The sequence below is a fragment of the Mustela erminea genome, chromosome 13 (genome assembly GCF_009829155.1).
Source record: "Mustela erminea isolate mMusErm1 chromosome 13, mMusErm1.Pri, whole genome shotgun sequence".
Classification (NCBI taxonomy): domain Eukaryota; kingdom Metazoa; phylum Chordata; class Mammalia; order Carnivora; family Mustelidae; genus Mustela; species Mustela erminea.
In genome coordinates this window covers 15,332,323-15,348,168 of record NC_045626.1, presented here as the reverse complement: position 1 = coordinate 15,348,168, position 15,846 = coordinate 15,332,323, and the positions used below count along the sequence as shown (strand labels likewise).

The 15,846-nt window shown below is 36.8% G+C and overlaps 1 protein-coding gene across 1 annotated transcript in view; it reads left to right on the top strand.

The window, feature by feature from the left end:
• Positions 1 to 5,205: 5,205 nt before the first annotated feature.
• Positions 5,206 to 15,846, top strand: part of LOC116572341 (glutamate decarboxylase 1-like) — a 33,227-nt gene continuing 22,586 nt past the window's right edge. The window contains 5 exon segments of the mRNA XM_032311266.1: positions 5,206 to 5,379; positions 5,567 to 5,690; positions 10,204 to 10,320; positions 10,967 to 11,209; positions 14,003 to 14,093. Coding sequence (XP_032167157.1) covers positions 10,215 to 10,320; positions 10,967 to 11,209; positions 14,003 to 14,093 — 440 coding nt within the window. The 5' untranslated portion in view covers positions 5,206 to 5,379; positions 5,567 to 5,690; positions 10,204 to 10,214.

Here is a 15,846-nt window from a genome sequence, read left to right as displayed (position 1 = left end):
ATGATTTTTTTTCCTAGTTGCAAGTCACATTTTTTTTTCTCTACTTCTTTGTATATTTTGTAATTTTTATTGGATTCTGGACATTGTGAATTTTTTGTTCCAGTCTGGAAGGGACCGATTGACTCCAGGCTATATAACCTAGTAAATACTAATACCCTTAGTTCTTAAAAATACCAGAAAGTTTGTTGGTTTAGTTGCCATTTGTTCCATATACATTTCATTCAGTTAATGGATTTATTTGTCTCTGAATAACAACTATCCATAATGAAGATGACACTGTGTAGCTGTTTTATGGTTACATAACTGGGATAAGTTGAGGTTTGCCTTGATTTTCTAAGGCTGCTGAAAGTCAGCATAGATGTTATAGATCTGGCTCAGGCCAGGTTATACTAAAAACCTGTGAATTTCTACTTGGAATTATTTGTCCCTATTAGTCCATATGCTAAAATCATTCTCTGGGGCCTGTGGTTGGTTCAGTTGGCACTAAGTGTCTGAATCTTGGTTTCCGCTCAGGTCACGATCTCAGCTTCATGGGGTTGAGCTCCATGTTGGGCTCTGCACTCAGCAAGGAGTCTGCTTCTCTCTCTCTCCTTTTGTCCCTCCCCTGCTCCCATGCTCTCTCTAAAATAAATAAGCAAATCTTAAAAAAAAAAAATCATTCTTCATATTGCAGGCTTTGAGAAAATGTGGGAACCTTTGAGAAAATATATAAATTACATGTGTCAACAAATAGAATGTGGAGATAAAATGGCAATTCAATTCCCTCAATGTAGTGAGCCATTTAGAAGGGCCTCAACGAACTCAGATAATTGAAAAAATTAATGTTGAAAGCAAAAAATCAGTATTGTTTTACATATTAATATTTTATTTCCAAGTAAAAATATGCATTACCTGAAAACAATTTCAAATTTTGGTAACATCACAGGGTCTATTTACTAAGTCACTAGGTGGATAGGAATAGTTAGTATGTTATATTGTTTTAGCAAAACAAAGAGATTAAGGTTGGAAGATCTAGTTTTTGGTCTGGGGTCAAAACTCTGCCCTGACAATTGCTACTTGTTCTTTGTTGGGCAAACTGTCTTAAGTTTTTGGTAGATTTCTCCACGGTAGGTATTTTGTTAGAATTATATATCTGTATAATGCAAATGATATACAAAAACAAAACAAAACCCTTTTTTTCAACTTTAAAGATCAAGCTAATAAAACAAAAATATCCTGTAATTATCCACAGTAACTACAAAGAACAATATATGGTTTCAAGTATATTATATGAGTGTGATCTTTTCTCCTTTCAATGGGTGTAAACAATAAATTTGCAAGTGCTCATGGGAAAATGAAGGTGAAATGAAAGGTGAATGAGTCACATGAATGTAAAAGACCAGATAAAAGCTCTAGTGATTTGCTCTGTACTCTGTGTATTTAGAATATCATGCTTCATGGTATTGTCGAAAACAATTTCTCAGAGATGAAAAGAAATTCTCCCAGAAGACATCAGCGACTTACAAAACCAGATGAAGTCAAACCTTACAAAGTAAACATGAATCAATATGTCTCTGGGTGTTTAACGAGTTATTATGTCTTTCCGTCCCACAGCTTTAGCTGTTTACTCTATCTTCAAATTTATCTTTCTCTTTGAACCCATATAATCAGAAATTATGTGGAAAAAAAGGCTAATGAATATGACCTAGGTGAAAGGAATGGTGTAACTCTCCTTTGGATATTACACTGTGACTACACGTCATAGAAATGTTTAAAACATTACATGGTATTAAGCACTGTGAAAGTGTGGAAGGAACTGAATTATACTTTTTCTTATCTTCAAAGTTTATATAATCTGAAGTATCTGGAGTATCAACATAGGTAAGTTAAGAAATAAGAAAATATTAGGTAACAATTGTTACAATCTTACATGTTAAACATGTTGAAATTCCAAACATTTTTTATATCATGGTCCAAATGTAACTTTTTCAACTTTAGTAGCTAATAATTGCACAAATGTGGGCAAGGCACATAATCTTTTTGTGCTTCCCTTTCCATATCTGAAAGTTAGTGCCCCAGTGTGTGCACATGGCGTAGATTGTTAATGCCTACCAATATCCATCTCATCTTTGTATTAGTAACCGTAAATCTCTTTTCAGCTCACTTCTTTCCTCCCTTATATACAAAGTGTTAGCAGGGAAGATGTCCATCTAGCAGGAGACTAATTTGTATCCTAACCTCCTAGCAACTCTGTGTGGCTATGTCAGCTCTCTGGTCATGTGACTAAGTTCTGGCCAATAAGACGTGCCTATGTTCTAGATCACACCTCAGGTGATGGTCTGATTTCTCCTCCCGTTCCCCCATTCCTTGGTTTAGAATTCAGATACATTGCTAACGAGCTAGCTTTGTAGTTGAAAAGTGTTTGAAAACAACAGATTTGACCTGCACTGGCCAGTTCAGTGGTTTTCAGCCTCATGCAGCTGTTCAGCATTTAAAATGTGGTTAGTGTGACTGAAGAAATGCATTTTTTATTTTATTGGCTTTAATGAATTTTAAAAATTGATAACTCTAGTTATCAAAGAACTTTTTAAGAATTAATTATTTATTTATTTACTTGAAAGAGGGAGAGAGAGCACAAGCTGGGGCAGGAGCAAAAAGGAGAGGGGGAAGCAGACTCCCCACTGAGGAGGCAGCCCAACCTGGGGCTTGATTCCAGGACCCTGAGATCACAACCTGAGCCAAAAGCAGCTGCTTAAATGACTGAGCCATCCAAGGGCCCCTCGAAGAACTTTTTAAAGTATTTTGAAACACACATAAATTAATCTTTTTAAATATATTTTTAAAAAGATTTTATTTATTTATTTGACAGACAGAGATCAAACGTAGGCAGAGAGGCAGGCAGAGAGAGGGGAAACAGGCTCCCCGCTAAGCAGAGAGCCCGTTGTGGGGCTCGATCCCAGGACCCTGAGATCATGACCCGAGCCGAAGGCAGAGGCTTTAACCCCCTGAGCCACCCAGGCACCCCTTAATCTATTTTTTTAACTGTAGCTTTTATGAACCCTAAATGTGGACCAAGTATTTCTCAATTAACATGTAATTAAACATGCACTTAACATCTAATTGAGATACAATGCATGTCTGAATTATAATATTTTGGATATAGTAGGTTAAGCTGAGTGAATTTTTAAAGTGAATTTTACCTGTTTCTTTTTATTTTTTTTAAATGTGAGTAATAAAAAATTAAAAATTACACATGTGCTTTATATATATTTTTCAGAGAGCACTGGTCTAGGGGGTAGGTTTAGGGAGAGTCACAAGACAGAAGGAACCCTGGTCTTTGGATGATCTCATGGACAGACTAATACAGCAGCCCTGGACCATTTACCAGTTTATACTTCTATGTAGTAGAGCAATAGATCTTGTAATTATCTTACATCACTATTTTCATTTCTGTTAAAGCAGCCATATACTGTTTCAACTAATAAACTACTTCATAGAGTTTGGGAAGAACTAAATGAGTTAATGCTCATTAATGTTTAGAACAGATTGTGCCTCAGACTAAAAGCTCAATGCCTATAAATTATTATCATCATTATTATATCTCTCAGTTTCAATGAAATTTTCTACCCCCTTATAATTCTATATCATTTTATGTATTTGTATTTTATAGTACCATCATCACTATCAATTTCATGCATTTTTTAAAAGATTTTATGTACTTATTTGAGAGAGTAAGCAAGAGAGAGGAGGAGCGGAGGGAGAGGCAGACAGAGGGAGAAGCAGACTCCCACTGAGCAGGGAGCCCAAAATGGGCTCGAACCCAGGACTCCAGGATCATAGCCTGAGCGGAAAGCAGACCTTAACCAACTAAGCCACCCAGGTGCCCCTCAATTTCATGTATTTAAATTAGAATTCACTTTGGAAAATTTCTCAGAAGTTCCTGTTCTATTATCTGTTAATCTCAAAGATGATAAACAGCTCTTGCTCAGAGTTTTACTAATATACTTATTATGTTCAGTCACCATCCACTCACCACCGTTTCTACAACCATAAGGAAACTACAGTCATGTCACTGCACAACTCAAACCTTCTCTGGTTTTCTGTTGCTCTAAGGATAAGCACCAAACACATTCACATGTTTTTCCCAACTGCCCAGGATTAATTTTCCCTGTTGGTTTTCTGGGGTGTCCCCTACTCTGATTTTCTCTTATTTCTTCAATTGACATATCAAACTCTTTTTTTTTTTTAAGATTTTATTTATTTATTTGACAGAGGGAGAAATCACAAGTAGGCAGAGAGGCAGGCAGAGAGAGAAGAGGAAGCAGGCTCCCCGCCAAGCAGAGAGCCTGATGTGGGGCTCGATCCCAGGACCCTGAGATCATGACCTGAGCCAAAGGCAGCGGCTTAACCCACTGAGCCACCCAGGTGCCCCCATGACATTTTAAATTCTTGTGCATTTGTTTGATTCTTCCTTGAATATGTTCTCGTCCCTCAACACATAGTTAGGTGATGCTTAACCTTCATGTTTAAGGGCACATGTTGTCCTCTGAAGAGAGGTCTTCCATGTTCATCTCCTGCTAAATTTTCACAGAGCACCTTGATGGAAGCTTCCTGTACCACTCTGTCCCATCTCTTCTAGAATCTATGATTATCATTCTTATGATAAGTGTATTTATAATATATTTTTAATAATACATTCCCATTAGTAAGATATGACACTTGCCTGTCCTTTACTCACTTTTCTGCTAAGTTGTAGCTTCCATAAGGGCAATATTTAAGGTACATTTTGAACTTCCCCTCCCACATCAAGACAGAACTTCTTTTGTTTTTCTTTAATGTAAGCTCTACACCCAACGTGGGGCTTGAACTCATAACCCTGAGTTTAAGAGTCTCATGCTCTACTGGCTGAGGCAGCTGGGTGCCCCGAGACACAACTTCTAATAAATGCATTAAACTGCCAAATAAACTATATAAAAATTGACCAATATTTGGTGTGATAATACAGAGAAAAATAAAGATCCCTTCAGCTCAGTGATGGAGATAAGAATATATTTGTGGTGCTACTAAGATGTGAGTTGGCCCTTCTAAGATAGAATTCAGGATAGGGTTAAGAGAGTGGATTCTAGAACCGGAATACCTGGTATTAGCAATGTGATTCTTAGCAAATAACATGAATTCTCAGTGCTTTAGTTTCTTCATCTGTAAAATGGAGAAAGTAAGCAGCAGGGTTTCTCATAAGGTTTCAGGGAGAATTAAATGAGTTAATACAAATGTAGCTTAGAAGAATGGCATATAAGTAATGCTTGATAAATATGTGTTAAATGTGACCTTTGGATTAGAAGAAAGGAGGAAGGAAGGCATTTAAAACAGAAGAAACTTCACAAACTGTAATGAGGGGAAGTAAGAAAAAGAGTGAATGAACTTACTTTTGAGATGCAGAAAATTTCTGTAAATGAGTAGTAAGTGGTAGCAAAAGGAAAATGTCCGTAAAGGTCTCTACCATGTAATGGTTGGGAAGTCAGTACACACTTCTGGTCAGAGCAAGTGGCATTCTCAAAATTACTTTTTGTTTGTTTTTGTCTGTCAGGATTGCCAGAGAAAAGAGTGACATGAGGAATTAATGTTAGCAGACCTTAAGAGGCATTATCTTTTGATACCACAAAGCCATGAGCGTATATTAGTATCATGCCCACTTTGATGACGCAACTGAGGTAAGGGGACATGTGAAACAGAACAAGATAATTACAATACCAAAATCATAGAACTCCTTTGAAGATTCAACATATGAAAAATATTTAGCACTGTACAAAATACACCAGGGATCCAGTGAAAGAAATCTATAGGCGTTAATATTGATATTACTGTCAATTCAGAAGGGGAAGTATTGTCTGTCCTCTTTTTCCCCCTCTGTAGTTCTATATAATGTCGTGTAATATAAGAAAGATTTCACTTGCTTTGTAGAGACAAATTGTGGGTTTTAATTTCATTTATCTATGTTTACAAATGTATAAAATTAGGGTAAAAGGAAACAAACAGCATTCCTTTCCCCTTGGGCTGGGGAAGGTTCTGTTTCAGCATGTCTACAAACAAGTCTATTTGTCAACAGCAAGGACAGGAAAAGGAAGAAATGAGTGGTAGCGAGAGAGTAATTTATGGCTCAAAACCCATTTCCTCAGAATTGGGATTGTTTGAGTCTTGATCATAGATTGCTGGTAGTTTTTATGTGTGAGAAAGGAAGGGGCAGGTGAGGAGCTTTGGGGATGAACTTGGGATGTGAGAGATAACTCACTTCACAGGAGTGGGCGATCGTGGGTGGCCTTATTGACAGAGATGGGGGCAAGTCAAGGAGTGCTGAGAAGGGCTCATCTTTGTAGAATGAAGATAATGGGACAATCTTCTTTAATGGATGTCACCACACTATTAGAGCAAAGAAGCTCTGCAGATCATTGAAAGAAGTTGAAAGACAGCTATGAACTCCCTGGAGTTTATTTTTTCAATTTTCCCACATTGATGCTACTTCTGCCACCGTCAGTTCCACTGGAAAGCAATGAAAGGGGGAAATGGTTTTCAAATCATCAAATATATATTTGTTTGTTACAAGCTCTAAACGCACTCCGTAATGAGGAAAAAGTTGCAGTAACTATCTCAAATTGCTTTGGAAGTTGTAAATGGCTTTTGACAAACCACAATGTTTTTTTCCATTATTATTAGAATAAATTAAGAGTTACTTCATCATTTTATAAATTGCACCCAAATGCCTAGGATAGAGAATAATGTATTCCAGGTGATTTTCTTATGCGAATCATCAGTGTTTTCCTGCTCTCTTTCATTAACATGCTTAAACTTGTTTAATAAAGAAAAATAATGTTGACCAGCACGTTATTGGATAGTTTTAAATCCCAAAGGATAAGTGGACAGTTGATTAATTCTGGAGAAAATATATACTTGGAAATGAGGCTCAGAAGTGATGTCCATTATGCATTTTTGGATTATTTAAAATCTTAAGGTTGTCCGGCACCTGGGTGGCTCAGTTAAGGTTAAGCAGCTGCCTTCAGCTCAAGTCATGATCTCAGTGTCCTGGATCAAGTCCCACATTGGGCTCCCTGCTCAGCAGGGTGTCTGCTTCTCCCTCTTCCTCTGCCTCTCTCCTCTGCTTGAACACTCTTTCTCTCTAGCTCTCAAATAAACAAGTAAAACATTTTTAAAATTTTAATTAATTAAATGAAATAAAAAAGTTTTTCAAACCAAAGGCAAAATGTAATACCCGTGTTACAAGGGTGTGAATTGTATCGTTAACATACCCATCCATTTTTTTCATTTCTACCCTAGAATGTTAGGTACCTAATGCTTCACTCTGCAGATAAAAGTAAGTTGCTTTCTTTTTTTTAAATTTTTTAATTAACATATAATGTATTATTAGCCCCAGGTCTGTGAATCGCCAGGTTTACACACTTCACAGTACTCACCATAGCACATACCTTCCCCAATGTCCATAAGGGAAGTTGATTTCTGAAGGAATTTTCACCATGTTTTCCAAAGTGGCTGCACCAACTTGCATTCCCACCAGCAGTGTAAGAGGGTTCCCCTTTCTCCACATCCTCTCCAACACTTGATATTTACTGTCTTGTTAATTTGGCCATTCTAACTGGTATAAGGTGGCATCTCAATGTGTGTGTGTGTTTTTTTAAAGATTTTATTTATTTATTTGACAGACAGAGATCACAAGTAGCAGAGAGGCAGGCAGAGGGAGAAAAGGGAGGAGCAGACTCTCCACTGAGCAGAGATCCCTTGACCCTGGGATCATGACCTGAACCAAAGGCTGAGGCTTAACTCAGTGAGCCACCCAGGTGCCCACCTCCATGTGGTCTTGATTTGACTCTCCCTGATGACTAATGATGATGAACATTTTTTCACATGTCTTTAGGAGAAGTGATTTGGGGGAAATCAGAGGGGGAGATGAAACATGAGAGACTGTGAACTCTGAAAAACAAACTGAGGGTTTTGGAGGGGAGGTGGGTGGGGAGAAGGGTTAGCTTGGTGGTGGGTATTAAGGAGGGCACATATTTCATGGAGCACTGGGTGTGGTGCATAAACAATGAATCTTGGAACACTGGAAGAAAAAATAAAATTAAAAAAAAAAAAGGGAAGTTGAAACCCATTCCTTTTTTGACATGAAATCATACTCTTAAAAAGCTATGTTTAAACACAAATACACTGCAATCATCTTTTGTTTAATTCACTAAACAAATAAAAGCATTGTATCCCTGAACTTTTTACAAATAATGAAATTGCTTCAGATTTCTGTGCCATCAATAAAAAGGACTCTAAGAGAGTCTATGTTATAAATTAGAGCAGTCAACACAACTTTCATGGTCAGCTTCTTTCCTATCACATAAAAAGCACACTCTGGCTCCAGGGAGTCTTTGAAAGCAGGTACGATTTTCTCACAGAACATGGATGTCAAGAAGTGTGGATGTAGCCTGACAAGTAAGTTGAAATTTTGTGCTAAGTGGGAATTCAATGGCAATTATTAACTGAAAGAGTAGGATTTTGAGTGTTACTTGTCAAAAAGTGCAGACTGTCAAAAAAAAGTCTTACTTATTTTATATGGTTATTAATCACAATCATCTATCACTTATTTTGACAAAAACTTATTAGCAATTTTTGTCTTACATATTTAAAATGGTCATTTTGTTATTAAATATAAATTTAACACAGTTTTAGGTTGTAGATTCAATGTGTAGTTGAACTAATAAGGGAGGATAATTCTTAGACAAATATATCAGATCTTTTGGTTTTTACATAATTTCTCTATAAACATTTGTAATATCATTCCATGTGTAGATTTTTTAAATTTTTACTTTTTCTTGTAATTGCTGTTTCCACTAATCATTTAAAAGGAGGTATGCTTCTAAAACTTTAGTTACTTTAGAACTTATGTTATGAATTATTATTCACTTGGTATGACAGGGGAACTTTAAAAAGCATTTTTCCTCTAGAAAAAAATTTTACAAAGAATTAACCCAATATATTTCTGTCTACAGAGTCAACGTGTAATACGGAAATTTGTTTTTCAGTATGCTGTATGCTTTATAAATCGTCCCACGTTTCTGTTTTTTCATGTATCAGGTTTTTGGTCTTTATGAGAAAAAGCTGTAAAAGAACATTTTTATCTGTCATACATAAACACTTTAAAATGTTTAAGCATTAATCAAAACAATTTAAAAGTGATTTTGCTATAGTCTAAAAATGCAATCTGAAATATATAGGGAATGGCTTATTTTATTTTAAGAAAAATCCGTTAGAACTAGAAGCATTTAATACCACTAAGCTTATTATAAAGCCAAAACTACAAAATTTGGCTAGAAACTATTTTCTGATTACTTCATATTTTCTTTCTGCCTAGCTGTAGGCAAACAACTTGATGTTATAAATTCCAACCTCTTCCACAATGCCCAGAACATTAAAACATACTTAAGAATGACTTACTTGTTGAATTGAATGTTTGGTTTAATATTTTTATTGAAGAGGACCACAGGACTTACTGTTTTTAAATACTGATTTTTAAAAGATGGTCTTTGGATTCAAACATCTGTCGATAAATCCTAACTGTATCGTTAAGCTATTTTTGTTAATAATAGCATCTATATCATAATCCTGTGTTATGAGGATTAAGTAGTACAATACATGTGAGATTTTAGAATTATTTAGAATTATTTAGATTTAGGATTATTACTATAACTTAACTTCTTTAAATTTGTTTCTTTATCTACATACTGGGAAAAATGGGATTATGTTGTAGGATTATTATGAGGATTAAAATGTGTGCAAAGCACTTAGAGCTCTTAATATATGGTAGACATTATCACATATAGTTAAATATTAACAGCAGGATCTTATCATGAAGTAGTCATTTTTATGTATAATTAAGCATGATAGGTCTTAATTACTAAATTTCTAATCTTGTACACAAGACTGATATGAAACTAACAACCACAAATTGTATCATCTGTTCTCTATATGGTTATAAAAGAGACTTACATAATTTTGGTAGTATTAATGCTTCTCTCCAGTTTATACCTACCCACCAGAGATCACATGTGGATATAAATAAAAATTCAGTGATTATAAGTTTCTTGAAAGCATCTATTTACAGATAAAAGCACTAAATACATATTATGAGCATGCTTTAATAATCACAAAACACTTCCTTCTCTAACTTAGATAAGGAACAGATGAGAAAAAAGTCTGGTCCTACTTTTCAATCAATTGAGAAAAATGTGACAGAAGATGCTCAGACTGAGAATGTAATGACTAATTTATCAAATGCTTATGCTTCAGGTATGGGTGTCCATAACAAATGCTATTCTTTTTTGTCATCTACATATTTATTGAAGCAACTGTAATTTCCTTAAGTTTTGATGCTATAACTTTTTTTTTTTTTTTTGAGAGAGAGAGAGAGTAAGAGCAGGTGCAGGGAGGGACAGATGGAGGGAGAGAGAGAAAGAGAGAAAATCTCAAGCAGGTTCCACAGCCAGCACAGAGCCCGACACCAGGCTCGATCTCACAACCCTGAGATCATGACAAGAGCTGAAATCAAGAATCGGCTGCTTAACCCACTGAGCCACCCAGGCGCCCCTCTATGCTTTAATTTACTTCTAAACGTACAATGACCAGCTCATTTTTTGACAACACAATATAATAAGGTGCCACCTGGGGGATCTAGAAGGTTCAGTTACTCTAATGGCATTAATCTAAAATGGCTGTGTGTGTGTGTGTGTGTGTGTGTGTGTGTGTGTGTGTGTGAAAATTGTTATCCAGTGGGACTTTGAATGAAGATTATAAGTAAGATTTGGACAAATGTTACTTGTTATTTGACATGGACTTTTAGTATCTTTAATTGCCAATTATCAAAACTCTATCCCCATGGTGATTTTCTTTGGTACTCTAGTCACTGACCTGGCTGTTTCTCTTTTTTTCTCTCTAGATTTGTTGCCATCCAAGGACGGTAAAGATTTAGCAAAATGTTTTTTGCTACAAGTGGTAAACATTCTTCTGCATTACATCAAAAAAAGTTTTGATGTTAAGAGTAAAATACTGGACTTCCATCATCCTCATCGACTTCTTGAAGGTTTGGATGGGTTTAACTTGGAACTGTCTGACCACCCTGAATCTTTGGAGCAGTTACTTGTTGACTGTACAGATACCTTAAAGTACAGTGTTAAAACAGGTGATTTTCAGATCGATGAGCTTGAGCTGGAGAAGGGTTGAATAGTCTTAAGTTATGTGTATGTTGACGATGGTCCAGTTTTGTTTGTTTTTATTTAAAACATTTTTCTAGTTTACTTTCAAATTGGTGTTATCCCATTGAATTGTTTATTAATTAAGAAAGAAAAGTAGAAATAGTTTTGGTTTGGGGAGTTTCATCGCAAGGGCAACTAAATGTACCATCTTAACTTCTTTTCATTTATCTATTTCATTTGGTCAAATTCATTATTGATGCTCAATTGGTTATCCTTTTACATCAATAAACTATAGAGAGATAATATTATGTATGTATGATTATGTATATATACATCCTATATTTTAGAAATTGTTTTCCGATTAACTTTATTGTAACTTTATTCTTAGCCAATTAAAACAATGGTACTTCCAGGAGCTAACACTGTTCAAATAGGCTGTATGGTCCTCTTTTTCTAAAAGTCTTAACTGTATACTAAATAATGTATTGGAAACAACATAGTCTTTGAGAAGAGAAACACACAAAAAGGGTCCAAATACAACCTATATCCCTGGGTTTATTATCCATTTCTTATTATGTGATCTGTAAAATATTTCATGGATATTTTAATAACTGGAAATCATTTGTGTATGATGACTGGCTTTATATTTGATAGACATAAAATAGACACTTAAAATAATGTATTTTTGACATCCCAGAAACTTTACCCATCACAAATATTTAATCTTCAGAGCAAACTGATCAACCATGCCACCAAGGGAAAATGACTTCTATTAAAAATGCTCATTTCTACATTAATTTCAATAACAAAACCCCAAAAAAGTATACTCATTTTGACATTTATTTTATATAAACTGGATATCCTTTGAGAGGATACTATACCATGTTACCATTTGAAGTCCTAGGAAAGTCATGGGGAATTTCTCACAGAATTTTAATTATTATAAGAAAACTACCACAAAGTAATATGCTCAATATGATTTCAATCATGTTTATATTTTAAACTCTTTGAAAGTGTATATATGTATATATACACACATAAAACTACCTATTTATGAAAACATATTTTTAAGTTGTACCTTCCAAATGTATTTATTATAAATATTTGGATATTTATAATATCCAAATTATAATATCCAAAACTATGTAGATAATTTATCTACATCTATGCATAAAAATTACTATTCTGTATGTATTATTTTCTATTCTATGCATTTCTATAACATGTAGTGTATTTACAACTAAAAAAAAAAATGACTGAATAAGGAGAAAAGAAAGCCTCATAGGATTCCGAAATAAAAGGCACGTTTTAGGACTAAGTTCAACCATATAAAGAAAATGTGAAGTAGAGATAAGTTTTCATTGGAAATAAAAATAGCAAAAGAAGTTCTGAAAAGCAGCAGGGCAATGGGAAAGCACTCTGACAGATGTAAATCAAGTTGTATTTCCTTCCCTCCTTCGGCATTGCAAATGCGGAAGAGTCTCTAGGGGCCCATTCCCTACCTTTGCATTGCCCTGTATCAAGCACTGAGGGAAAAGTCAAAGATGCTGAGAAAGCGAAGAGTAAATAAGAGAAAGAAACAGATGGCAACTAAGCCAGACATTCCATTCCTTCCACTGTAATGAACATGTACTGAGCACCTACAGGTTACAAACGATGCAGGTGCTTTGGAGGGGGGCGCTGCAGGTGAGGGGAAGCGAGGGAAAAGAGGTTTGCGGAGAGCCGTGATGGACTTCATCCTCCGGATAGGTCATCAAAGAAGTGCAAAGACGCTAAGGAGGAAATTAATTTAAACGGAGTTGACTATAGAATATTCAATGTGGCAACAAGGCTTGGTGATTCTTTATTAATATAAATCCTCAAAATATCATTCTAATATCTGTCCAAAAAATGTGGAAGCAGCTTTTGAGAGAAAAAAAAAATTATTTAATTTGATTTAGATGGTTCCTTCCCCACCTTCCCCATGTGTGGTTTCACACACCCCAGCCTGGGTCTTTCTATTTTAGATCCAGGATGGCTTCCTTCTCCTCAGGCTTAGGAGATCTTCCTCAACCCAGTGACTTCTCAAAGCTGCTTCTCCTACCCATGATGCATCTCCTCCACTCTCTGTCTGGAAGCTAACTTTAGCTCTTACCAGAAAGGTCACTTCCTCCATGAAGTTCTCTCTAAAGATTGCCTCTCCTTGCTCCCCTGACCGCCTTAAGCCCCTGAGGCATGGTCTTATGGTCTTAAAACGACCCAATCTTTTCCTTTGTGGTACTTTTCACAATTGCAGTGAAACACATGGGTGTTTTCTTCCACTGGTCAGTAGGAACTGCACAGTAGTGCCTCTGTCCACCTGTTTGCTACCGTGTTCCCCGTGCTGAGCGCTGTCGCTGCCTATGATGGCTCTCCATAGTGTTTATTGAATGAAATAATTCGTTTATGTGTGTTTGATCCCTGAATACCTGTTCACTGAGAAACTGCTAGAAATTGAAATGCTTTTTAGCCCCGTGTTTTTGGTACTTTTCACAATTGCAGTGAAACACATGGGTGTTTTCTTTCACTGGTCAGTAGGATCTGCACAGTAGTGCCTCTGTCCACCTGTTTGCTACCGTGTTCCCCATGCTGAACGCTGTCGCTGCCTATGATGGCTCTCCATAGTGTTTATTGAATGAAATAATTCGTTTATGTGTGTTTGATCCCTGAATACCTGTTCACTGAGAAACTGCTAGAAATTGAAATGCTTTTTAGCCCCGTGTTTTTGTTGTGGCTCATTTGTAGTTTTGTCTGTTGTCTAGGACATCCTCGCTATTTTAACCAGCTCTCCAGTAGGCTAGATGTGGTTGGACTTGCCGGGGAGTGGCTGACCGCCACTGCCAATACCAACATGTGAGTATCCTTCTGGGCTCAGAACACACATAAATAAGAGCGAAGATGTAGATTGTATATTTTTGCTGGATATGATGCTTGCCATGTCCGAACCAAATAGTCCATACCCTGAGAGAAATGCAAAGCAGCTGCTCCATGTTCCCTGGGTAAACTGTTCAAGGTTTATCCAGTCCTCAGGACAGGCTCTAGAAACTTCCAAGATCTTAATGCCTTCGTAAGGAGTAAAGGTTACTTGACGAGTCTGGGTTAGTGGTGTGCCAACTCTGAGTCTGGTTCTAGGGTTGGAATCATTTAAGCACTCCCCCCAAAGAACCCACAGCGTACAATAGTCTAAAAAGACACACACACGTGTATGGGAAGTCACCTGAATATAAATTAGAACCTGAATCTGATCGAAGGTGAAGCAAGTAAACTTCTAAAGGAAATCAAAATCCAACTCCAGTGTGATTCTTTAAAAATTTGACCTTTGCCACAGCAAACCTGTTGGTCCTATAAAAATTAGATCTACTGCCGCAGTGTTTTGAAGCAAAGCTGATTTTAGGGCAATATTTTTCAAGGTTAAAAGGACAGGGAAATGATTGGGTATGAAATTGAAAGGAACAGACTGTGTCCAATGTTAATATAATTTAACCAGCAATCAAAAGAGAGAGCTGGTAGGAATTTAAACTTTAAAACCAGGAACTAAATGTTTATGAGGAGAGACTGCTTTGTGATGTGGAAAAAGTAAGTTTATTTTAACTGTTTGTTATCATTGGGGTTTTAATGATGCATGGCTCACGGTAGTAATCAGCATTTTGTAGGTATGAAACGCAAACCTAAATGGCTTACACAAGCTACTGCTATTTTTAATTTTCATTGCTTGATTATGGCCTTTGAAACATGCACAGAGTTCTATGTTACCTAAAATAACTTTATCTTCAGAGAGAATATGTTTCTTTGCTCTATAAATGATGACATAAAACTCAATTTATAAATCCTACTCCATTGTTAGGAGACTTAATCATTCTGTACTGAGGAAAATACAGAAGAAGAGCTCCTTTTTAATGAATGGAGATCTCTTAGCATACTCTGAGACAGTGGGAACAAGAAGAAACAAATTCCAGTCCTACCAGCCTCTCCAGTGCTGGGAAGTTTAGTGAGTCTCTGAAAATAATGGCATGGCAATAAGAGCAGAAGGGTGGTGTGTGTAGATGCTGAAGCTGGCTTGGCATGTGCTGGCAGAAAACGAGCCGGTAGAAATACCAGCGTATAAAGCTTGCTTCTTACATGGTGTCTCATGGAACAAGAGTCTTAATTCTCGGAGGCAGTGGGTTTCCCTGCTGGGTCTCTGTGCGGGGCCCCTGGGCAAAAGTGTTTGCCCGACTACTTTATCAGGCCACGCCATCCTGAAGAACAGGGTTGAGGAAAGACGAAGGGAGTCAGGACGGGGCAGAAGAGCTTCTTGAGGGCGATGATAGACCTGCTTATACCATTAGTATAAGCAGTAGCGAATGTTCCATCGTCTGGGATACAGTGCCCTCCTGTCAGCAGCTGCTTCAAAGAGCAGCCCATCTGTAGGGAACAAGGGCAAGGAACTGACTTTCAGCCAGGTCTCTTATGGCCAAAGGACTTCACTGTGGGATGTTAACTCCCCCATGGTTGGACATTCCTGGGACTCCCAGAAGATTCCATGACTTGCCATGCCTGGATACGAATGGCAATCCCTGGGCTGGAGGTCAGTGCCTGTTTGTAGGTGGGAGGCAAGTCTCTGTTG